We start from the raw sequence: 25,083 nt of genomic DNA, 5'->3' as shown, positions 1-25,083 counted from the left end.
TTGGATGGATATCAGAACATACTCATGGCTGGAACCAATTGTAGGTTACTAGCTTTGATACTGTTCCTTGTAAAAACTTAACATTGATTTTTAGAAACGTGTACATGACCCAAGTGTCCCAAGTGAGGCCAGTCCTTACTGGCTGGATATTTACATCAAATCACTCGCTCGGAATTCCTGGCCATCTGATGAGCCCTGGAACTGAATATTCTCCCCCAGAAGTGAGCAAGGCTAATATGTTGACTTTGCCTTGATGAATGTGTCTTTCTTCATTTCAGGTAGTCAGCCGGCTGGGCCTGGATTCCTTGTCTCCATTTAACCCCCAGGAGCGCATTATTGAGTATGGACACCTTGTCCATTTTTTTTGTCACTCTCCTTGTTTGTAGCCCAGGAGAATAGCTGGTGACTCAATTTACTGTTGCTCAGATCCCAAAGTAGCACAATCTTCCTGGGATGCCATTTGGAACTCATTTGTGTTCCTACAGGGTTTAAAATGCTCCTGGCTGCCCAATGAAATGTTGATTTCAACAACATTTTTGATGGGAAAAAGTCAAAAAGAATCGCTTTGATTTTCTCATTTTGTTTCACTAATCCTGAAATGTTTCATTTAGATAAGGTAAAAAAGTTTTGGTTCAACTTTATCACTTTAATTTTGTTTTGACTTTAAGTTTTTAATAAAATATAATGTATGTTACGTTTAATAGTTGACATATTTATATATAACATATGTTAAAAATAAAATGAAACACTGTCAAAATGACACATTTTTACCTTATCAAAACAAAACAATCTGACTTTATTGAAATGAAACTTTTCAGTGGTCCAAAATCAAACTTTTTCAGAATTTTGATTTCATAGGAAATTTCAAATTTTTGGCTTTTTGTTCTAATTCAGAACGTTTTTTTTTCTTCATAATGTCAGAATTTCCCACAGGCAAGAAATTCCAGTGTCTGCCCAGTTCTAGTACTGGACAATGAAGTGCTGGGTTTACACAGCACCATCAGGAGCATCCAGGGTTTGCTTAGCAATCAGCGTACCTGGCTTAACATGCCACTGCATATCCAGTTTAGCAACGTGGGTGTCTACACGTGCTGCACTCACACCTGCCAATCGCAGTGCAGACACACCTGCAGGGTTGTATGCTGCTTCCCTTCACCATAGTATCTAGCACCTTGCATGTAAAGTCATTAGCAAGAGCAAAGTTCCTAGAGGACTTCATGGAGTCTCTGGTTTATTGTGGAAGGGCTGTTTCCAAGAGGAAGGGTTTGCAGTGTTTCCTAGAGCTGGTCAGACTCTGGAGGACTGTTCTGTAGCTGGATACCCTCCTCCGGCCTCCCTCCCACCCTCACTCATCATTGGCCATTGCAGGGTGAGCCCAGCTGGTGGCTGTCCCCTGAGAAGAGCAGCATGGCAGTGCCCAGTCCCTTCTCTGCCCCGAAGAGCAGCTCCTCTTATTTCATGGCACTGCTGCCAGCGCCGAGATGCCTCTGCTCAGAGCAGTGGAGGGGATTTTTAAAGGGGAAGAGTTGGATTTTTGTGGGGATGGTTCATGCGTTGCAGGAGAGAGGAACGATCCCTCCTGCCAGAAGTGTCTCCACTAAGGGCTCCCCCACACAGGCCCTGGAATAAACAGTTCTCCTTCAGGACAGGCTGCTGCTGGTTTCCATTTCCGAAACTGGGGTGGAGTTTCTCTCCACAGATATAGCCCCGAAAGGCCCAGTGAATTCAATGCAGCTCCTGGCTGTGATGGTCTAGGCCTGAGGGTGCCACATGGGACCCCGGTTCTGGTTTCTGGTAAAGGAATTGTCAGGGCATGCTGGGAAGAGCCGTCGGAGCATGGTTGGGGCTGCTCAGAGAGCCTGGCTTCCCTGCAGTTGCTTGACACTCTGGCCTGGAGCAGGGAAGGGCTGAGTTCCTTCTGATTTGCTGTTGGCAGGTACCTGGTGCAGAGCGGCCAGGCAGATGGAGGCTTGGTGTCCAAGTCTCTCCACACGTTCGTGCGTGCCGTTGGTGCGAGGTCAGCAGCTCCTGGGGGAGGATCGGTGTCTGCAGCAATGTCTGCTCTGGTAGGTTCGCGCTTGGCTCTCCTGTGTTACAGCAGGGCGACTGCTTCCCTGTGGGGTGGAGAGCCTGCCTGGGTGGGGCGGGAGCCCACTCTAAGTCAAACACTGACATTGTCCACAAGTGAGTAGTAGGAGAAACTGTAGCTTTCTCAAACTTTTGTACCGGTGACCCCTTTCCCATCGCAAGCCTCTGAGTGCGACCCCCCGTTATAAATTAAAAACACTTTTAAATATATTTAACACCATTATAAATGCTGGATGCAAAGCAGGGTTTGGTGTGGAGGCTGACAGCTCATGACCCCCCATGTAATACCCTGCGACCCCCTGAGGAGTCCCGACCCCCAGTTTGAGAACCCCTGCTGTAGCTCGTCTGCCAGGGGGTGTTGGCAGCAACAGGGGCTGGGGTCACTAGGGGAATCTCTGGGATCTAGGGGAATCTCTTTAACAGTGCACACCAGAACTGGCTCGAGCCCCCATCTGGAAAACTACACATTGCCCCGGGTGACTCTAAGAGGCCTCTGCTGCTGTTCACTTGCTGCCATTGTTCTCGCCGCTGCTTGCTGCCACCTTTGCCACTGTTCACCGCTGTCTCTGCTGGCTCCACTCTTCTGCTTGCCGCTGGCTGCTCCCCTAGCTGCCACGCTGTGTTAGAATCATAGAACATCAGGGTTGGAAGGGACCTCAGGAGGTCACCTAGTCCCACCCCCTGCTCCAAGCAGGACCGATCCCCGACTAAATCATCCCAGCCAGGGCTTTGTCAAGCCTGACCTTAAAAACTAAGGAGCAGGCCAAGTGATGGAACTGCAGAACACTGCAGATCTGCCAGCAGATCGAGGGATGTGATCGTTCCCCTCTATTCGACATTGGTGAGGCCTCATCTGGAGTACTGTGTCCAGTTTTGGGCCCCACGCTACAAGAAGGATGTGGAGAAATTGGAGAGAGTCCAGTGAAGGGCAACAAAAATGATTAGGGGTCTGGAACACATCACTTACGAGGAGAGGCTGAGGGAACTGGCATTGTTTAGTCTACAGAAGAGAAGAATAAGGGGGGATTTGATAGCTGCTTTTAACTATCTGAAAGGGGGTTCCAAAGAGGATGGATCTCGACTGTTCTCAGTGATAGCAGATGACAGGAGAAGGAGTAATGGTCTCAAGATGCAGTGGGGGAGGTCTAGGTTGGATATTAGGAAAAACTTTTTCACTAGGAGGGTGGTGAAACACTGGAATGCGTTACCTAGGGAGATGGTGGAATCCCCTTCCTTGGAAGTTTTTGAGGTCAGGCTTGACAAAGCCCTGGCTGGGATGATTTAATTGGGGATCGGTCCTGCTTCGAGCAGGGGGTTGGACTAGATGACTTCCTGAGGTCTCTTCCAACCCTGATATTCTATGATTCTATTTTTTTTTAGTACTTTATGTTTAACACAGCACTGAACTGTATTGGCTTTTTGTGTGTGTCTCTGCGGCTGCCTAATTCCGCATCATAGAATATCAGGGTTGGAAGGGTCCTCAGGAGGTCATCTAGTCCAACCTTCTGCTCAAAGCAGGACCAATCCCCAATTTTTGGCCCAGATCTCTAAATGGCCCCCTCAAGGACTGAACTCACAACCCTGGGTTTAGCAGGCCAATGCTCAAACCACTGAGCTAAAACTCCCCCCTTCCAGTTCTAAATTAGGTGTGTAGTTGACTGGTCAGTTCATAACTCTGGTGTTTGTAACTCTGAGGTTCTACTGTAGATGAAACAAAGGCTCCCAGTTGAATCCAATCATCTCCATCTTTAAACACTACAGGGAGGATCAAATGGTGTCTAGGACTTTTTAAACAGAGCTTACACCTCCAGACAAGAACACCCATCCCCCCCACCCCGAACTTGGCTTTGGCATCACTACCTGTGCTTAGCAAGTGAGGGTGACCCCCCTCAAGTAGAACATATTAAGTGCTGTTTTGCTGCCCTTTACTCGTACAATAAGAACGACATTTCATTACTGCGTATCCAACACTAAAATGAATTTTAATCCAAAACAGCCCAAATCGATCACTTTGGCAAAGCAGATCCACCTGCTGAGCACCTTGGCAGATTAGGCGTGTCTATGCAAATGTGGCCTGCTCGTGAGGTCTTTTCCCCTCTAGATCACTAGATGGCAGGGGAGAGCTCATTCAGACCCTGACATTCATCGCCTTTGACAAATAATACCTTTGCATTTGGGCCAGTGTAGCCACCTGGCTGAGGTCACTGAGGAAGTCTCAGAAGCCAGGTGCGTGTAACGAGCAGGCGCCCCCTTCCAGCAGCTGTCGGGCAGTGCAGAGTGCTCTCTGGGCTGGTGGGCCTCTTGGCAATGGCACGTGGCAAATCAGCTTCCTCGGTGGCCCCGTGAAAGCGATACGTGGTAACTGTTGTACTCACTCGCCTGCGTCTGGCATGGTCTCACTGCTGGCTTCACATTCAGCGCTCTTCCAAATAGCGCTTCCTGGCTGGTTCTTTAGTGCCCAAGTATCCCTCGTCCTTCATCTGAGTGTCTCGCTGCACTCCCCCTGGGCAGGTTGGGGGCTCTTTGTCCAGTCGCGGGCATGGTGGTGTGTGTGTCGTGGGGAGAATGGCAATGGCAATGGCAATCCACTCAGGTTAATGTCTCTTGTGGCTGGAGGAGAGCATGCGCGTGGAGCTTTCACCATGTCTCCTTGCAGGGGGCAGCTCTGGGCTGCATGGTGGGGCTGATGTCCTACGGGAAGCGTCAGTTTGAGGCACTGGAATTGGTCATGAGGAAGCTGATCCCTCCGTTCCATCAGGCCATGAATGAGCTGATCGTCATGGTGGACACGGACTCACTTGCCTTCAGCAGTTACATGGTGAGTGAGGTTTTTAAGCACTGCACAAGCTGCACATCTCTCCATTTCTCACCCCTTTATATCTGGAGGCTGCTCGCAAGCCTGCTCTCTCTCTGGTCGTTCCCATAGCGTGATGCTCTGGGTAAAGCTAAGGAGCTATGCTAGGACTCTCTGCAAAATTTTGGCTGACTTGATAGTTGCCTGTGGTAGATTTCCTACTTAGCCCTGCTTAGGTGGAGGGCTGAGCTTGCCAATGTCTCCTGGGCATAGACATAATGACAGGTAGAGAGGACCAGATTCTCCACTAATGTGAATCCCTGCAGCTCCATCAAGATCAGGGAGCCTGGGCAGAGTTCAACCAGCTGGGGGCCTGGCCCTGAATTCTGAAATGAAACAGTGCGATAAGCCAGAGTTCAGGAAAGGTGCATTGTATCTAACTAAGAACAGCCCCAAAGCCAAATTAATACAACAAACCAAATCCATGCGGATGACATTCCAGTGACCTTACAGGATACATCAAAGGCGGATCCTAAAATCTCTCACGATTTAGCTGTCTTGTCTGTGCCGAGAGATCGGCTCCACGGATCAGGCTGCGAGGAGAGAGGCAAGCAAAGGACTCTTCCTGCACAGAGATACGTACAGGGCACACCAGGGTGCTGCTGCGTAACAAGAAGAGACCCATGACAGAACGAGCCCAAACCAGTTGAATGGGAGGATGACGTGGGCTGGGACGAGGGGCAGAGAAAGCCTGTGAGCCTGCCCCTCACAGATCCACAGCCTGCTTGAGTGCCCAGGGTGCCCAGAGCTGCTCCTGGGGCCCTGCCCCACTAGTTTTGCACTCTGGCTCCCCAGGGTTGCATTGCAGCCATCACACTGTGCCATCCGTTCCCACAGGTGTTCAGGCTGAGAGTCGCAGCAAAGAGTGACCGGAAGGGTGGCACACCAAGGAATGTCCTCCCGTGCCCAGTAGGACAGATTCCCTCTGGCACCAGCATTCGGCTAGGCAGAAGAGCAAAGAGAAGAGGGCAGTTCTGTCTTCTTCATCCCAACACTGAGGGTCCGCCCCAGCCTTGATGTGACTAAGCAACTGCCGGGCAACTTTATTGTGCACCGCAGGGCAGCGTCCTCAATGGAGGGTGTCTGGCATGTCACTTCAGCCAGCAGTGGGATATAAACACGCCGCCCGGATGGAAACATTCCCCCTTTGTGCAGACAGGCCCATGCTGGGGTCAGGCAGTGGGGAAGGGCGAAGGCTCAAGGAGCTGTACTTTATCTGGGATAGTTCTTCCATCTCCAGCATCCTTGGTCTGATGCATGTTTGTTTGTTTGTTTCTCAACAGGATGCAATGAAGCTGCCTAAGAACACGCCAGAAGAGAGAGAAAAGTTTGTATTGTGTGAAGAGCTGAAACACAAACTCTGGCGTATGATCCCCTGGGGTAGCCGCTGGAATGAGCTGAAGGCCAATGGCCTGACCCAGAGCTACTGAAGTCAATGGAGGGGCTCTCATTGGCTTCAATGGGCTGTGGCTCAGGCCCTCATTTTGTGCGTGTGTGTGTGAGAGAGAGAAGGAAATCCTCACACCATACTGCAAAGCTAAAGTTTGGCTTTCCTCAGGCTTCTTATGGGGGCAGCAGACTCAGTGAGTTGCCCTGAATGGTGGGCGTTTGGGTGGATTTTTTTGGACATTTGTCCTACTTTCAGTGTTTGTTAATCATTCTTTGTGTATGCCCCATGCTCTGTGGAAAGGCATATTGTTAACTCACCACAGGGTGGATCATTTTTGGATGAGCAAATAGAACCTAAAACCAGCGTATTTGCCTAATGGTTTGGCCAGACTAGTGTCCATGGTGCGATATCACCCCTTCTCACAATGGTTTCCTTGCTTGCCTTTTGCAGTCAGGTTGACTTTATGTCTTGCCTTTCGCAGGCGCACAGCTGCTATGCAGCAGGGGCTGAAGAAGGCTGTAGGTGTCCCCTTCTCGCTGGCAGAGAAAGTGAACGCCTTGTGGCCCATGTTAAAAGAGATGGCTCAGTATGGGAACCTCGCTTGCAAATCAGATCTCCAGGTACTGGCCTGAGCGCTGGCAGTGGGCTCCGAGTCTTTCGCAGCTCTTTAAGAAGTTTGGCCCAGCTGGAGTGCAGAATGGAAGAAATCTGCCTTTGAGCAGTGGGAGGACTTGTACAGATTCTCGTTTATGTTGTTAGGAAGCAAACGGTCTGTCGATCACTGGTACTTGTATGACTCCCCTCACCAGACTGAGCACTTACAATCTGTAATGCAATCCTCACCTTCCCCCGGAGCGTATTACTGCTATGGTTCAGGTGGGGAACTCAGGTCTAGAGAGACTAAGTGACCTGCCCAAGAAATTTGTGATTGAGCAGGGAACTGATCCTACGTTTCCCAAGTCCCAGGCAAGCGCCCTGACCACTGGACCAATCTGTCCAGTACAGTATGGTGTGAGGATTTCTCTGCCCAAGCAGTGGAAAAATCCCGGTGGTGGCCATAATTTTTCTGACTTGCCACGGAAGTGCAGTGCCCAAGAGTCTGTCCCACATCCCCTGCTGTCTTGTACCAGCAAGGTCCAGTGGCCAGGCTGCCAGAATGAGAGGTGGAGGAGCTGCCAGTGGCTCATTGTCTGAGTTTGGGCAAGTCACTTCAGCCAATGGGTTCAAAGTTAGCCACTGATTTTAGCTGCCTAAATTTTTGGCAGGTTCTGATGGCCAAAACCAGTGGCATCTTTAGAAAATGTTGACCGTCGGGAGGGGACAATAATGCTCTCCTCCTTTGAGATCTACAGCTGACAAGTGCCACCTCATGGGAAGTTTGGATTGTTGGTCTGAGTATCAGTATCTGGACACGATCCACTTCCTGGGCCAGATCTTTGTGGGTGTAAATCAGCCTCAGGCTGTTGAGGTTGGAGGAGCCAATTTACAGCAAGGAAGGGGCAGCCCGGCATACGTAAGCTACTCAGGTAGCTCCTCACACGCGCCTTTAACGCTTGCATTCAGGTGGCGGCTAAAGCACTGGAAGCGGGAGTGTTTGGTGCCTATTTCAATGTGGTGACCAACCTGAAAGATATAACGGATGAAGCCTTCAGGAAGGAGGTAGGTCGCTCCTCCAGTTGTCCCCCAGGCCCTCCCGAGGAGGCGTAATGTGTCTGAACCGTCACCTGCCCCTGGGCTGTTGCCCGGTGCGGGAGAGATGTGTCAGGCGATGGCACTGCAGGCTAGAATTACACCTCTCCTGTGGATACTCTCTGTGCCCCAGTTCATCCCTGCTCCAGGGGGGAGCCCAGTGTAGGGCCCCCTACCCTGAGGGCTGCCTAACCTTGTGTCTACTGCCAGAGTGCTGTAGTCCTTATGGCAGCCTGGGAATAGCTGGGATGTAGGAACAGGCTGTCTCTTGTCCCCAGCACCCTCTCTCCTGCCCCCTGGCTGGCCCAGGAGCTCCTGCTGGGGGGTAAAGGCCCCACGAAGTAGTTCTTCGCTCCGGCGGGGGAAGCAGCCCGCTTAGCCCCGTGTACGGCGTGCACGCTGAGTCTGTCCCTCAGCCTTCCAGGGAGAGCCCAGGGAGTAATTCACAGTGCCACCCAGTGCAGTCTGGTCACTGCCTCTGCCTCTTTGCCCCCTGCAGGGCACGGGCTCTTCTGCTGCTCCCCTGCCCTTTCGGGAATTTAAAACAATGGGCAAGTTCAAGGGTATGAGAGAAGCACAGTTAGTACACTCCAACCTTGCACCATCCCAGTGAAACACTGGCCCCTTCTCAGAGCCACCCGGCCCGGCTGTGTCGCTTGTGTGGTATCTGGTGCATCTCAGGGCGCCATAGCAATCAGGAGCCTCCCGAAGCCAGATCAGGGGAGCTCAGACAAATGCTGCATCTCTTGCCCTGGCTCGTTGGGCCATCCAACACACCAGCTCCATTGCCCTGCTGCCTGGAAAACGACTTGTACGCCTGCCATCCTGTGACACTCCCTGCTGCAAGGACCAGAGGATACTCTGTGGCCCTGTGGAGGGACAGGTTTTTCATTTCCTTTCCAATCTCACTTGTTCCGGTGCTGGTCCACTGTGCGCTGGGCTCCTTGCACGGGGAAACTGAGACCCGCAGGATGGGAGGAGAGAAACGAGCCCGGGGCCTGCAGAAAGTGACAAGCTGTTGAGCCGCTAGGCACAAGTTTCAAAAGTTCCCAAGTGACTTAGGAGTGTAAATCCGGAGCCATAGTCTCCTAAGTCACTTAGGTGCTTTGGAAAATGTTACCTACTGCTGGAACCATCAAAAGCCACAGGCCTCTGAGCCCCTTTTGGGGAGAAAGTGTTGAAGAATCAGGAGATGGGGGGGTGGGGGAGGGCGCTGCTTATCTGACCTCGCCCAATAGTGACTTCTCATGCTGCTCACCCACTAAATGCCCAATTCAGGCCAGCTGCCTTAACCACATTAGCACTCACACCCACTTTGAACCCATTTACACCATGCACTTGACTAGGGTTGCCAACTTTCTATTTGCAGAAAACAGAACACCCTTGCCCTGCCCTTCCCCTTGTCTGAGGCCATGCCCCTGCTCACTCCATCCCACTCCCTCCATCACTCACTCTCCCCCACCCTCGCTCACTCGCTCATTTTCACGGGGCTGGAGCAGAGGGTTGGGGTGCAGGGGGGAGTGGCAGTGAGGACTCCAGCTGTGGGTATGGGCTCTGGGCTGGGGTGCAGTGTCTGGGGTGGGGACGGAAATGAGGGGTTCAGGGTGTGGGAGGGGGATCTGGGATGGGGCAGGGGGTTGGGGTGTGGGGGTGGGGGCAGTGCGCAGAGCTGTCCCTCTGACTAGGAGCCAGAGGCAGACGCCGGCAGCGTCCCGGGAGTTGCACAGAGCCGGGTAGGGAGCCTGCCTTAGCCCCACTGCACCGACCGGACTTTTAACAGTCCCATCAGTGGTGCTGACTGGAGCCGCCAAGGTCCCTTTTCGACAGGACGGTCCAGTCAAAAACCGGACACCGGGCAACCCTACACGTAACTGACATCACGGCTGAGTTTTGTCCCGAAGCGCGAACCGTTAACTGCAAGGGAAGCCTGCTGGGAGAGGGTGCTGGCCCGTTCAGCTGTTACAATGGATTGGGCGGGAAGCTCCTCTTTGGCCTGTGGGCACTCGCGCCTCAGGCTGGGGGCGCGGGGCAGGCTCTGGAAACGTAGCTCCCCGTGTGCTGCATCCACATCTGACAAGGGACCCCGCCTGGGATGAGGGGTATATACACAGTGCCAGAGGGGGGACCCCCGGGACGGGGGCTGGGGAAGAGGAAATAGTTCCGCTGCCCTTTCAGTGGGAAACAATTCACTTTCTTTTTACACACAGACGCACGGCAGAGTCTCCAGCTTCTTGGCGGAGGCCCAGCAGAGCGCGGCGTTGATCCTGGAGCTGCTGGAGGGCCGGGGGCAGTGAGAGAGGGGGGCCGCTCCTCGGCAGTGCTAGGGCTGAGGCCAGGCTCGGCTGGGCCCGACTGCACAGAATACAAACCTGAAATGTTCTCGCTCCTCTTGTGGTCTCGTCACGAGGCAGCTGTCCTTGCCCAGACAGACCATGCTCTCCGGTCCCGTAACGGGCCCACGGCTGCGGCCAGCGCAGACTTCACCCCTGGCCGGTGGCCAGTACTCTGGGTCAGGGCTTGTGGTAGGAAGGGATATCACACCCTCCCAGGGAAGCAGCGTGAGCCGTGGAGGGGAGCTGACCAGTGGGGAACTCGAAGCTGCCCTGCAGCTCCCCGTGGGACGCCTTTCCCTCTACCTACTGCCTGGCCTGCCCATCCCTGCAACAGCATGGCTCCTATGCAGTGGCTTGGCCCTGGGTTCTCCTCGCAGCACCAGCCTTCCCCTTGCTGCAGCTGTGGGGTGGATTTCCACCTGTTACCACGCGGTGCAGGCAGCACAGAGTGGCTGTCCCCTGCCCTGCCCCTTCCCCCTCCCGTCCCCCCCCAAAGCTGCAGAGTCGCCGTCATCTGCACAGGTGAGGCCTTGGAGGGCCAAAGAGAGATGGGACTGGGTAATGGTGGCCCAGCTCTCCCCCTCCCTGCCTGGGGCCCGCCGGCCCTGGTTTAGCCCTCTGGAGGGGGTGGGGCTGCAGCAATGAGGCTGGGCTCCGGGGGAATAGGCTCATTTCTCCCCCTGTGACCTCATAGGCTGCATTTTAGGGCTTTTCGGGGGGGGGGTGGTGGTGGGGAATCTCACATGCAGCACATGGGCTCTGCCGCACCAGGGCAGTGGCTCTAGCCTCGGCAGAGGCCAGGTGGTATCTGTGGCTGTCCCCGTACACACGGGGCGCCACGACCAGTGTGGCCGGGACCCTCCTGCGAGGGGCGACCTTGGGTGCTCTGCTGGTGGGAAAGGGCCTGGCAGCACAGCTGCCAGCGAGCCAGGGGTGACCAGCACCCAGAACCTCCACAGCGGGGCTGAGGCAACTCCTGGGGAACTGCTGGCTTTGCAGACAGGCTCTGTGATCTGTTTGTGGGGCAAATCCATCCCACCAGTGGAGCAATTTGTAAGGAAAACCTCATGCCCCCCTGCCTCCCTACCCCTTCCAGCAAGGCTTTCCACAGGAGAGAGTGATCCGGCTCAGCACTTCCTGTCCCAGGCAGCCCACGACACCAGATCTCAGTGAGGACAAAGATAACACAGCCAGCCCTTGCCGAGAGGGCATGGTCCAGTGACTGATAGGAAGTTTTACAAAGAATGAAAAGCCTCCTCTCTTCTTTCAGCTTCTCGTAAGTCAGAGCTGCCCTGTTGTCTGACAACAGCCAACTTCCCCCAAAGTTTGGGGAGGTGTTTTGAAGAAGGAAGAGCTGGGGACAATAACCACGCATCCAATGGATACTCTTTCACCGCCTTAGCTATTTGGTTTCATGGGTCTTATAAGCAAAGGGAGAGTGACTGTGGTACTTTACTTTCCATAGCCCCCTCGCTTTCATGGAGTTCATCGTGCTTTCAGATAACTTTGAAAAGAATGACCCAGTGCACCATTGTGTGATAATGTAAGGTCCTTACTTCAGAATGGCCATACAGGGTCAGACCAGTGGTCCATCTAGCCCAGTATCCGGTCTTCTGACAGTGGCCAATGCCAGGTGCCCCAGAGGGAATGAACAGATCAGGGCAATTTATCGAGTGATCCACCCCGTCATCCACTCCCCACTTCTGGCAGTCCGAGGTTTAGGGACACCCAGCGCATGGAGTTGTGTCTCTGCTGCCCATCCTGGCTAATAGCCATCGATGGACCTAGCCTCTATGAACTTATTTCATTCTTTTTTGAACCCTGCTATAGTTCTGGCCTTCACAACATCCCCTGGCAACTGGTTCCACAGATTGACTGTGCGTTGTGTGAAGAAATACTTCCTTATGTTTGTTTAAATCTCCTGCCTATTAATTTCATTGGGTGGCCTCTAGTTCTTGTGTTATGAGAAGGAGTAAATAACACTTCCTTATTCACTTTCTCCACACTAGTCACAATTTTATAGACCTCTGTCATATTTTCTCTTACGCATCTTTTTCAACCTGAAATGTCCTGGTCTTATTAATCTCTCCTCATATGGAAGTTGTTTCATACCCCTAATAATAATTTTTGTTGTGCTTCTCTGTAGCTTTACCAATTCCAATATATCTTTTTTTGAGATGGGGTGACCAGAACTACATGCAGTATTCAAGATGTGGGCGTACCGTGGATTTATATAGAGGCAATGTGATATTTTCTGTCTTATTATCTATCGCTGTCTTTATGATTCCCAACATTCTGTTCGCTTTTTTGACTGCCGCTGCACATTGAGTGGATGTTTTCAGAGAACTACCCACAATGACTCCAAGATCTCTCTCTTGAGTGGTAACAGCTAATTTAGACCCCATCATTTTATATGTATAGTTCGGAAAACATAATCCCATGTGCATTACTTTGTATTACAAGAGTGAATTTCCCCTACCATTTTGTTGCCCAGACCCCTGGGTCTGATGCATGCCTCTCACAACATATGATGTACCTCCTCCAGTGCCCTAACTGCCCCAAATAACAACGGTGTGGGTGAGACCAGACAATCACTGCACTCTTGGATGAAGGTTCCCATCACCTGTGGGTGAACACTTCTCACAAAGCAATCACTCTATCTCCAACCTCTGAGTCCTCATCCTCAAAGGAAACCTGCACAGCACTTTCGCGCCTGGTACTTAAATTCAGCATTTGCTAGACTCAAAAAACCATGGTCTTACTAAAGACCCTGGATTTATGGACCCTGGATTTATGGCTGATTACAACAATCTGTAACCCACTAACCCCCTCTTTTTGTCCTCTGACTACCGGGGTGTTAACATGTTACTCCACCTCGAATGGTCCTTTAGAATATGTGCTAACTACTTATGCTAAACTATCTGTTCAACCTTGTGCTTAGCTGTGACACTGGGAGTACCTTTCCCAGACCTGAAGAAGAGCTCTGTGTAGCTTGAAAGCGTGTCTCTCTCACCAACAGAAGTTGGTTCAATAAAAGATATTCCCTCACCTACCCTGTCTCTCTAATATCCTGGGACCGACATGGCTACAACTACACTGCAAACATTTTGTTTCCCAGTCACCCAGGTTAGTGAGATCCCTCTGTAGCTCTTCGCAGTCTGCCTGGGACGTAACTATCTTGAGTAGTTTTGTTTCATCTGCAAACTTTGGCACCTCACTGTTTACCCCTTTTCCCAGATCATTTATGAATATGTTGAATAGGACCGGTCCCAGTACAGACCCCTGGGGGACACGACTATTTACCTCTCTCCATTCTGAAAACTGACTATGTATTCCTACCCTTTGTTTCCAATCTCTTAACCAGTTAGGGATCCATGAGAGGACCTTCCCTCTTATCCCTGTACTGGGACCGGTGCTGTTCAATATGTTAATAAATGATCTGGAAAAAGGGGTAAACAGTGAGGTGGCAAAATCTGCAGATGATACAAAACTACTCAAAGCAGACTGAGAAGAGTTATAAAAGAATCTCACAAAAATGGGTGATTGGGCAACAAAATGGCAGATGAAATTCAATGTTGATAAATGCAAAATAATGTACATTGGAAAGCATAAACCCAACTATACATATAAAATGGTGGGGTCTAAATTAGCTGTTACCAGTCAAGAAAGGGATCTTGGCATCATTGTGGATGGTTCTCTGAAAACATCCACTCAATGTGCAGTGGGCAGTCAAAAAAGCGTACAGAGTGTTAAGAATCATGAGGAAAGGGATAGATAATAAAATAGAAAATATCATACTGCCTCTATATAAATCCACAGTACACCCACACCTTGAATACTGCATGCAGATCAGCTTGCCCCATCTCAAAAAAAAATATTTAAATTGGAAAAGGTACAGAGAAGGGCAACAAAAATTATTAGGGGTATGCAACAGCTTCCATATGTTGGAAAAGAGCCAACTAAGAAAGGATATGATAGAAGTCTATAAAATCATGACTGGTGCAGAGAAAGTAAAAAAAGAAATGTTATTTACTTCTTCTCATAACACAAGATGGGCAGGGATGGTGTCCCTAGCCTCTGTTTGCCAAATGCTGTGAGTGGACAACAGAGGATGGATCACTTGATGATTCCCTGTTCTGTTCATTCCCTCTGGGGCACCTGGCATTGATCACAGTCGGAAGACAGGATGCTGGGCTAGATGGACCTTTGGTCTGACCCTGTGTGGCCACTCCTATGTTCTTACCAATTTTGGTTCATACATTTTCAGTCTCACAGTGTTCTGGTTTACCCAGCATGATCTTAATACACTCTTTGAATGACAGCAGTAGGCCACTTTGGTCAAATTCAGTCTGTCTCCCTTTCGAACCTTTTCCCATAAACATTGATTGTTGTAGGTTATTACGACTTGTTACGTGTAAGGCTGTCGTGAGTGGCTCGCAGTCAGGGCACAAACCCCAAATGGGTTGTGTGTTGTAGACTCAAGTATCCGGTGTGAACTCAAGTGCTAGAGCAGACTTACCATGGAGTCACAGACAGCTGAGCCTGCCTTTGTGATAGATGGTCCCTTCCACCAAAAGTCACAATAGTCTGATTATTCCCACTCCCAAAGGACCAGTCACTTACCCCAGCTCAATTGTACCTCAGATCTCTCCCCAAAGACAACGCTTGTACCCAATCCTATAATAAACTAACTAAAGATTTATTAGCTGAGAAAAAGAAATGAGAGAGTTATTTACTAGGTTAAAGCAGGTAAACACACACACACAAATGAGCTACAGTCTTAAGTTCCAAAAGGCAATAGAAACTGCTGCAATGTGCACGGTTTCTATGGCCTCCAGAGCGAACCCAAGCTAGGAAGTGGGGATCCCTGGCTTATGCTTAGAAGTATTGCCTGCTCTGAATTCCATGAGGCATCGGGAGATCCAGTGTGTTGTCAGGCATTTTCCTTCCTTCCTTCCCCCAGAGTTCCAGCCTTTGGGACAAACTCACACGCAGGTCCCCTCTTCGTGGGTGTGGGGGGAGCAATTCACAGTCGTTGTCCTTCGACGTTTCACAATGGCTCATTTGGTTTCAATGGGCGTTTCTGTGGGCAGGATCAGCTCCTTACACTCATTTAACGCTGCTGTCCTGATGGGGGAGTTACACAGTTACAGAGCTTTACAATGCAAACACTCATTATAACTTCACACCATGGGATCCAGAGGTCATAGGCGAGTTCACTGCATGCAGCAGCCAACACGTTTCCTCACGTCTCCACACTAAACATGTTCGTAGCAACATAACGTCTGTTTTAACAACGCAAACACACAGGGGAGCCAGACTTGCTCCAGCTATGCGCTTATCAGTGGGTGGTGGGGCCTGGGGCCTTGGCATGAGTTGGCACCTGGTCTGCCAGCATCACAATAAGAATTGGGACTTGTTACAGCTGAGCTCACATAGGGTAAATGTGTAGGGCCAGTTAGCACACCACTGTCCACTCCTGTACATGTTCCCCATGGCTTGTCAGCAGGGCCTTGCACAGGAACAGCTTCAGAGGAAAAAATACCCCCTCCTCGCCCAGTGTCCGGCACCAGCCCACGTGAGTCATACAGCCGGCACGTCGTGACGGTGCAGTCGTCTGACTCTGGACACGTCCCACTGCTTCTATTCACCCGCCTGGTAACACCGCACCCCTGGCTGTCTTCACCTTGCTACAGGCATGGCACTGAGCTAGCCGCGCCGAGCATCACCTGCCCGTGGACTCAGCTCACCGAGGAGTGTTACTCACACTCCACCCCCACAGGTGGCCCGAGGGGGCTGGCAGGGCTACTGCATCCCCTGGCTTGTCGTGGTTTCCACCACATCCAGGGTTTACAGTTTGGTTCAAGGGCTCTCAGGCCCCCCACGGTACAAACTGTTCCAGTACCCCTGAGCAGCTGCCCTTCCCCCAAGCAATGATTGGCACCAGTGCCCCTGCCCTGCATACCCCCATCACCCCTCCCTCATGCCCCCCAGTCCCTCAGTTTTGCCTACCCCAAAAGTTTAAAAATCAGGACTCTCACCGTTAAACTCAGGAGATTTAAATACCCTCTGTTTTGCTGTGACCTTGCCATCTGACTCCCGCCCCCCCGGGCTAGGGGAGGGTGGAGGGGTGTGGGTGACAGACTCTGTGCTGCCAGATCGCTGGGGTTGCACGGGGAGGTGATCGTGGCCCCTGCAGGGGCTCTCGTGGCTGCTGGACAGGACAGAGCTCCCAGCTTCACCCTGTGCCACATCCTTAGTCATTAACTCTGTGCCCCCCCCACACCTGCCCCTCCCCCACCCAGCAGGGACTATGCCCCTTCCCAGCCCCACGCAGTTCTGCCTCTGAGCCCCACGCCTGCCCCTCCAGGGGCTCTTCACCCACCTCCCCCCGCCCCAGGGCTGGTGCTGCATGGCAGGGGAGAGTAGGGGCAGAGCTGCGGGAGCCGCTTGACTCAGTGCTCATGGGGTGGGAGTGGGGTCAGACTGACCCATTGGGCACAGGAGGGAGCAGACCCCAAATTCCTCTGGATCCTGGGGAGGGGTCGCTGCCTGCCTCCTGCAGCAGCGCTGAGTGGCTGCCATCTCCACTGCCCCGCCTCCTGGGGAAGAGCAGCCAATCCCAGACAGGGCTGTAAGTTCTGTCATGTCAGAAGGGTGGGCCTCTGCTGTGGTGATGATGTCATGGCACCTGGGGGGAGCCCGCCTTGGCAATGATGTCATGGCAGACGGGACGGCGTCCGCGGAGGTGATGATGTCATTGCGAGAGCTGGCTGCCCTGCCCCTCCTGCTCCGCAAGGACTCTCCAGGCTCCTCCCCACTGCCAGCCCCCTGCCCTGGGTGCCCCAGGCCTCTCCCTTCTGCAGGCAGGGGGGAGATGCTGTGGGGTTCCCTGGCCTGTCGGGGCCTTGACCTCCCTTCCAGGCCCTGCCGGTAGGTGAGGGCTGGTACCTGCTGTCTGGAGAGAGCAGCTGCAGTGTCTCCTCCCTGGGCCGCGTCATGGCCGCTGGGCCCTGCGGGAGGGGCAGGGGGTGCCTGGTGCTGTTCGCCATCCACAGGCCCCGGGGCTGCATGCACGTTCCCAACCCACATCAGCTTTACCTTTATGCCCAGTTTAGGGGGCCAGAGCAGAAAGGAGAGCCTGCCCCCAAGGTCCAGGCCTCTGCCCATGGCAGTCACGGGGGTGAGCGCTGATGACAGTGGGGGCACGGGAAAGGCCCATGCCCAAGAGCAATCGGAATAAGTAGGACTCATTTCACTCAGCTGATGATTTATCACTGCTGAGCCAGGAGAAGAAGTGACCACCCACCCCTCCAGCCTGTGCACCTGCCTGGAGCCCTGCGCAGGACCAGTGTCGAGCCCTGCAGTGGGACAATAGCAGGAGTGGGATTAAACAAAGTCCCACTCAGGGCACTGTGCCAGCCCTTCCCAGCCCAGTGTGACCTTCGCTCTTCACCTGGGTGTGGAGTACTGACGTCATGTTTGTACACAGCGCCAGGGCCTGGCAACAAGGGAGGCAAGAGGTGAGAAGCCAGTTACGCAGCTTTATTGTACCCAACCCTGCCCACAGCATCTCTGGTGCTCTGTGCGCCCTGCTGCTCACTGGCTCAGCCGACGATGGGCGGGGTGGGGGAGCGTATTTAAGGGACTTGTGGTCTGTTCTCTCAGCACATTTTAGCCGGACCAGAGAGAGCAGCCAGAGGGAGCGGCGTCTGTGTAACCGTCTCGTGCTGGTATCGTAGGCAGTTTTGTTTAGTAGCTTTAGTCTGCTTGCTAGGCTTGAAATAGCATTGCTCCTTGCAACACTTTCCCCAGCCGTGTGTGTGTGTGTGTGTTTCCGATCCCTTTCTCCCAGCCTTTGTCTGTCTAGTCTGTTTAGATCCTAAACTCTTTGGGGGCAAACATTTGGACTGGATTAGGGCAGTGCCTGGCACGGCGGGGGGGCACTCTTGGTTGGTCCCTGGGCACTGCCGCAATGCCAAATGCCAATCATGTCTCACCTACTCCATGTCTGCGGCAGCAGAGCCATGTCTGCCAGGGCCAGCCACGCAGTCAGACTTCGGAGATTAGATCGGCGTTGGAGTGACAGTGGCCCTCGGGGGTGCCACGTCTGCACGAGCCAGCGCCCATGGCTCTGCGCAATCCCGATCTAGCCCAGAGCCGCTGGCTATGGAGAGGCCGGTCTGGAGACGGCGGGATGCCAGCTGTGTGCTGTAAGGCGCCCGGGCACACGCTGCAATGGGCAGTAGGAATGCCAGGCTAGCAGAGTGCGGTGGGCATTGTGTGCCAGCAGTGCCAGGCTGCACGGGGTTGGCAGTCAGGGCATTAAGAGCATGACGCCAAGAGGGCTGGACACACAGCGCTGCTCAGGTGGCTCCAAGCTGGTAGCTCGGAGCCAATCCCCCGTTCCAAAAGGCAGAGAAGTACCCGGCCCTGCTCCGGGGCGTTCCCGCAGCCCCTGTGTGAGTGGGCACAGGTCACGGCAGTGTGGGGCCCCCCACCCCATTATAGACAGGCACGTGCTGGCCGAGCTGCACCTGCCCCGTTGAAGCCAATGGCAGTTTTGCTGCGGGGCCGTGAGCGCAGCGGCCCTGTGGGTTTGCGGCTCCTGATCCTTGCGCTGTGTTTTCCAGCAGCCCCATGGTGCCCCAGCTGAGCCGCGGGGTCCCTGGTGCTGGGTGCTGCATACGCACTGGGACAGGCCCTGCTCTGAAGAGCTGCCGCCAAGGCAGACCAAGGGGCGGGGGAAGCGCCCAAGGTGACCCAGCAGCTTGTGGCAGAGGCAGGATGGGCGTCCAGGCCGGCAGCCCGCTGGAGCAGGGCGTGTGTGTGCGGTGCCGTCGCACGCTGGCAGCAGCTCCCCTCCTCGTGCAGGTGGGGGGGAGCTGGTGTGCACCACCGCCTGCCCCAGCCCCATGGGGGGGGGGCAGCGGAGCTGGGCAGAGCCCCCAGGAGCTGCTCTAACCCTTGGCTGGGAGACCACTGGCCAAGGGGAGACAGGCCATAGCCGGGGGAGGCCCCGTTGCGGCTGCTCCTGGCTCTGAACTGAGCCCCGTGCCCGGCCCCTCCCAGCTCTGGAGCGGCTTGGATCTGTGGGAGGGCGTGGGCAAGGGCCAGCAGAACCCGAGCCCCAGTGCTGGGGTGCAGGGCCTGCTCACTCCCTACTCCCCAGGGAGGAGGCAGGGCTGTGCCCCCCCCGACCTCCCCAGGCAGCGGGGCAGTGCAGGGGGCGCAGGCTGCGGGCGGGGACCGTTCTGCCTCCCTGCTGATGGGGCTTTTCCGTGGTTTGCTGCGCTGGTGCAGAGAGCGGCTCCGGGGGTGCGAGGCAGGTGAATGGAGGGCGGGGTCGGGGGGAGAAACCTTCTGACCAGGACTCTCCTTCCCTGGCAGGTGCTGACAGACACACCCGACATGTGGAATCCGAATGCAGGTGAGACCCCGGCTCAGCACAGGCCAGCTTGCCGGGGGCAGCCGGGACGGGCTGTTTCCGGCTGCTTTGCTTAAAGCTGGGGAAATCAAGGGCTGTTTCCTGGGCCCAAGCTAAGGCCACTTCCTCTGTTCTACGGGGACACAGATGGCTTTCAGGGCTCTCTGTGTGGGGCCATGGCCAAAGCAGGGATTGGCTGTGAGACAGACAGCATGGCTGTCTCTGGGAGATTTGCCTGTGTAAGGACTGCAGCACCCAGCCCGACAGTAGCGTGATGTGTGTACATATACGTGGGTCAGATTCATGGCCCGGTTTGAAAGTAACGCCAAATGCTGGCCCCACTCTGCCTCCTCGCCTCCCCCAGGCCCCTTACTCCGGAGCTGGCAGGCCACTGAAACCAGGCAATGCCCGTCTCAGCGTGAGTCGTCTGGCCAAAGCGACTGCACCATGGACTGGGCCATTGTCAGGATGGGGGAAGGGCCTGTGCCGTGGTCCCTAACGCATCTCCTCTTCTTTCCTTTGGTCTGGCAGGACCGCCTGGTGGGATGCCCCCACCCAATGCTCCAAATTGTCCCCCTCCCCCTGGACCATGCTCTGGGCCTTACCCCGGTCCTGGCATGAATCCATTCCCTCCTGCTGTCTGTCCTCCTCCCTGTCCTGTATGCCCTGGGCCTGGTGTGCCCCACCCACATGGACACCCGCATGGACCCCACCCGCATGGACACCACCCTCATGGACCCCACCCGCATGGACCCCACCCTCATGGACCCCATCCGCATGGACACCACCCGCATGGACCGCCGATGCCCGGTGGACCTGGCTGCCCTCCCCCTCCTGGGTGTCATCCCCCAGGTAGCCCTCATGGGCATCATAAAAAGCAGAAGCATAAGAAGCATGGCCATGGTCACCATGGACACAAGGTACGGAGCCCTGGTCACTGGAGTGTGGGGCCCACGTTGCAGAAGAAGCTGCACCATTAGCATCAGCTCTGTGCTGGGATGCCGTGCAGAGCCCACAGCCCAAAGCTTAGCTGGGCTAGGGACTGCTCTGTTCCCAGCCCGTACGTGGGGCTGTGGGGACATGAGAACCCACCCTTCTGCTCCCTGCAGCCAGGGGATATTACAGCAGACCCTGGAAACATTTTCCTTTCCTTTAGGAGTCGGCTGTTTTCATCAGGTCCCTGGATTCCGGATTAGGATTTGTATTGACCAGGGCATCACTGGTTCCTGTATTCAAACCCCAAACCAAACCCTCCTTCCCCTACAGGCTGCTGCATCGCACCTTGTGCAGCCAAACCAGTGCAGGACCGGCCCAGCTCTGCTGGGAACCCCGGTGTTCCTACAGTCAGCGTCAGGAACCCAAACAGAGGGAGCAGGACTAGCATGCAGCCACAGCTCAGGGCACTCGACTGGGACGGAGAACTCAGCTCAGCGTTAGGGTTGGCCGGGAGCCTCCTGGAATCAGCATCAATCTTCCAGTTGCTATTGAAAGCAATCTGGGAGATTTTACTAAGCCAGTAGTCCAGTTGGCGAGGGCGGCACAGTGGGGCTAAGGCAGGCTCTCTACCTGCCCTGGCTCCGGGTGGCTCCCGGAAGTGGTGGCATAACCCTGCAGCTTCTAGGCGCAGGCAGGGGTGGCCAGGGGATCTCTGTGCCCTGCCTCCACCCCGAGTGCTGAATCTGCAGCGCCCATTGGCTGGGAACTGTGGCCAATGGCAGCTGCAGGGGCATGGCGCCGCTTTCGGGAGCCACCGGAGGTAAGTGCCGCCCAGAGCCCGCACCCCTCACTCCCTCCTGCGCCCCAACCCCTGGCCCCAGCCCAGAGCCCCCTCCCAAACCAAAACTTCCTCCCAGAGCCTGCACCCTGCACCCGCTCCTGCACCTCAACCCCAGCCCTGAGCCCCCTCCAGCACCCAAACTCCTTCCCCGAGCCCACACCGCCTCTCACAGCCCAAACCCCTGTCCCGGACTGGAGCTGTCTCCCACACTCCAAACCCATCAGCCCCACCCCCCATCCCAGAGCCCACACTCCCTCCCACACCCCAACCTCCTGCCCCAGCCCGGTGAAAGTGAGTGTGCGTGTGGGGGGAGAGGGAGCAACGGAGGGAGGAGGGATGGAGTGAGCAGGGGCGGGGCCTCAGAGAAGGGGCAGGAGACGGGCGTGGCCTCGGGGCAGGGTTAGGGTGTTTGGGTTTGTGCGATTCGACAGGTGGGAATCCTATTCAGCACAGAATGTCACAGCCGTGACATGGCATCTCGACACTCCTCACAATGCCGGCTGGGTTCCCAGGCTCCTCTCCAGCATGTTGCCCAGCGCCGTGCCCGGCCTGCATTCTGTGGCCAGCCTCACTCATGTACCGGCCCACGCGGCTGCAACAAAGCAGCCCACTTTGCCGGGTGTGATGCCTTTGTAAAAACACGTCATCCAGCCAGAACATCCCTCTGCCCCAGAGCCCCGCGCTGGGAGCCCTTGCAGGGGCTGACTCCCTGCTTGAGGCCCCGAGCCTGCAAAGACGTGTGCACATCCTCAGCCTGAGCTTGTAAGCAGCACCTGGAAATCAGTGCTGCTACGTCCGAGGTACCGTCAGCCATGTGTACGTCACTGCAGGGCGGGGCCTTGGCGGCCGGCAGGGGACGTAGCACTGCACACACGGGCCGCCGCAGCCCCTGGGGTTGCTGTGGGGATGCAGTTAGCGGCCATTCTACTTGGCTGGGCTCAGGAGCGGGGCCTGGCCCCTGGAATCACCTGCCGGATGTAGAGACGCCCAGCGGAATGGGGGGTGCAGAAGTTGGGGGCTGAGAACTGGACTCAAAGCCCAGCCTCCCCTGGGCAGTGCCAGGGGTTGCCGGTCGGGCTGTCTCAGTGTCTCCCTGCGCAGCTCGTCACTGCCGGGGCGAATCCTTTCCAAGGTGAAGTAGCCTCCTGTGTGCCCAGGGCCTTCTCATCACACTGGGCATGCTCAAGGGCCAGGGCTGCAGCCCTCCTGTATCCTTCCTGCTGGCTAGGCCTGGCCAGGAGTGTCCCCCAGACTGCCAGGGCTGTTCCTGAAGGGTAGCTTGTGGGCTTGCACTCCCCTGGAAGGTCGGACCTTCCATCTTCACACCCCAGCCCATTCCTCAATGCCTGATCAGCCCTGGCTCCCCCCATGTCTGCTGCGGGCCTGGCTAGGAGAGCCTCCATCATCCCCCCTAGCTCTGTCTGGTACGGGGGAGCAGAGAAACTAGTTACTAACCCTGGTCAGGAAGTGAAGGGCACCACGTACAGCTGACACAAGAGGAACCGGAGTGTAGCTGGCCGGCCCCAGGGCCAGCTCCCGCCTTGTGACTCAGGCTGTGGGACGGTAACTGCTGTGAATGCAGACAGCCGTGGGAGAGGGCTAGTCCCATGGCATCTAATACACGTCAATCCTTGTCCCTTTCAGCATGGAAGTGGATCGAGCAGCAGTTCTGACTCGGATTAAGAAAGAGTCTCCCGCCGGCCTGGCTCACATCGGTGGCACATCAGCAGCAGAAGCCAAATACAGTTTAAGAACGTCTGTTAGTTGGCCCCAGTTCGCCCTTCCGCTGCTTTTTGCTCCCTCTTCGAAATGAATGTCGTGTAACCTTGTGGCTAGTGATTTTCTTTTGTTTGGTTTGTTCAGTTTCTGTCTGGAAGCATTTTAAACTCATGACCTGGCTCGTTTCCCCTCTGCCACTGAAGAGATTTCCCCCTCCTATGTAACCCCTCTGCCAGGTGGTATCGGAAGCAGCCAGGGCCATGGGCGATACCTGAGGGTTCCTCTTCACAATGCACACCAGAACGGTGTGCGCCCTGAGCCAGATGTCTGGGAAAGCGACACAGTGCCCTGGGCGCCTCTACGAGGCCATTCTTCCCCACACGTGAGCCCTGAGTCTGGGCCCAACAAACAGAAATCTTGTAGTGAGCGGAGCAGGAACAGCAGATTAACTTGGGAAGAGGGAGCAGTGAGTCCAAAGTATTCACAAACAGTATGTGAAACCCCATCCCACAGTACCTTGGGCAGTGTCCTTTGCCTCAGTTTTCCACCCGGCAGTGGTAAAGTCCAATGGCCGAATGGCCCTTTAACATGCCACTCCCCCGTTCCCTCCGCTGCACCCCACTCACGGTTTGTTGTGTGAGGTGAGCAAAGATCCAGCGTCCAGGATGGCGTTTGTGGGTTCACCTCCTGTGCCCCTGTGGTGGGCGAGTGATGCCCTGTGACTGCTGGTCTGCGGCTGCATTGGCTGCTGCCCTGCTGGGTCCTTGGTCCAGTTCAGCCCGGTCCTGCAGCGCCATGGCCACCCAGCCCAGCTAGTGGCAATCCCAGCTGTGGAATTTGCTGGGGCGGTGGCATCTTTGATGCAGCTGCTCTGTCTCTCGCTGCTGCCTTTGGCTGCACCGGGGGGGGATCTGAGGTCCCACCGCCAAGCCTCGTTCTTTGTGATTTCAGCTCCCAGTGATTTAAGAGGGGTGGGGGCTGCACTGCTCCTGCATCTGCTCCCCAGTGCTCCAGCCCCTCCCAGGGTCTAAGGCTCAGCCCCAGACCAGCTCATCAGTGATTTCAACTCTCATGGTCACTGAGAAGGGACAAAGACTCTCCATGGGGTCTATGCAGCTTCATCTTTAATTGCTGGAGGGGGAGGGTCAAATGAAATCTAGGACCCTTAAACAAAGTCCTTTCTCCCCTCGCCCTAGAAACACCTGACCCCACCTCATCTGCCCATGACTTGGGAGTTACTTCACTACCCCTCGCTTAGTGGCCCCTGCAGCCCAGACACTCACAACCCCCCTGTTAGGATATAGATATTCAGGCCTGTCTGTAAAGGCCTGTACTTTAAGAATTTAGGTGTATTCTTGTCACTTGGCTAGTTAGAGGTATAAAAGAAAGAATTAAAATCACTGTCTGCCGGTGTAAGGTCCTTCTCTTACTGTGACAGTCTGAGGCCCTGTTCTTAGGCTAAGGCCTTTGGCTAAGCGACAGAGGCAGCCATAAGCTGGGAAGCGACCGGTCACTTCCTCACATTCCAAACTAGTCACATTGAAATAAGGTGCTATTGGGCTGTTAGGAATACAATCCTGTCCTGATAGTGCCTGTCACCTCCAGAGAAAGGGAAGTGCCTAGAAGATGTAAAAGGAAATTGAGGTTGATAGTTTTCTGTCTGGTAAGAACTCGCTTATCAGTAGACACAGCTGGGAAACTCTTATGTCTTTAGACATATTAGAGCTTATGCTCTAATAAATTGGTTAGTCTCTAAGGTGCCACAAGTCCTCCTTTTCTTCTTATGTCTTTATAGATGTAGTTGTG

General features: G+C 54.6%; 1 protein-coding gene across 2 annotated transcripts in view; it reads left to right on the top strand.

Moving 5' to 3' along the window:
• Positions 1-10,400, top strand: part of FTCD (formimidoyltransferase cyclodeaminase) — a 38,969-nt gene extending 28,569 nt beyond the window's left edge. For both annotated transcript variants that reach the window (XM_073306928.1, XM_073306929.1), the window contains 7 exons: positions 279-340; positions 1,937-2,066; positions 4,745-4,906; positions 6,226-6,269; positions 6,814-6,952; positions 7,896-7,991; positions 10,229-10,400. In XM_073306928.1, coding sequence (XP_073163029.1) covers positions 279-340; positions 1,937-2,066; positions 4,745-4,906; positions 6,226-6,269; positions 6,814-6,952; positions 7,896-7,991; positions 10,229-10,315 — 720 coding nt within the window. In that variant the 3' untranslated portion in view covers positions 10,316-10,400. The remainder of the gene's footprint in view (positions 1-278; positions 341-1,936; positions 2,067-4,744; positions 4,907-6,225; positions 6,270-6,813; positions 6,953-7,895; positions 7,992-10,228) is intronic.
• The last annotated feature ends 14,683 nt before the right edge of the window (positions 10,401-25,083 follow it).

This window comes from Lepidochelys kempii, chromosome 11 (genome assembly GCF_965140265.1).
Source record: "Lepidochelys kempii isolate rLepKem1 chromosome 11, rLepKem1.hap2, whole genome shotgun sequence".
Taxonomy (NCBI): Eukaryota; Metazoa; Chordata; order Testudines; family Cheloniidae; genus Lepidochelys; species Lepidochelys kempii.
Note: the sequence above shows the minus strand (reverse complement) of the source record. Positions and strands in the feature narration are given on the sequence as shown.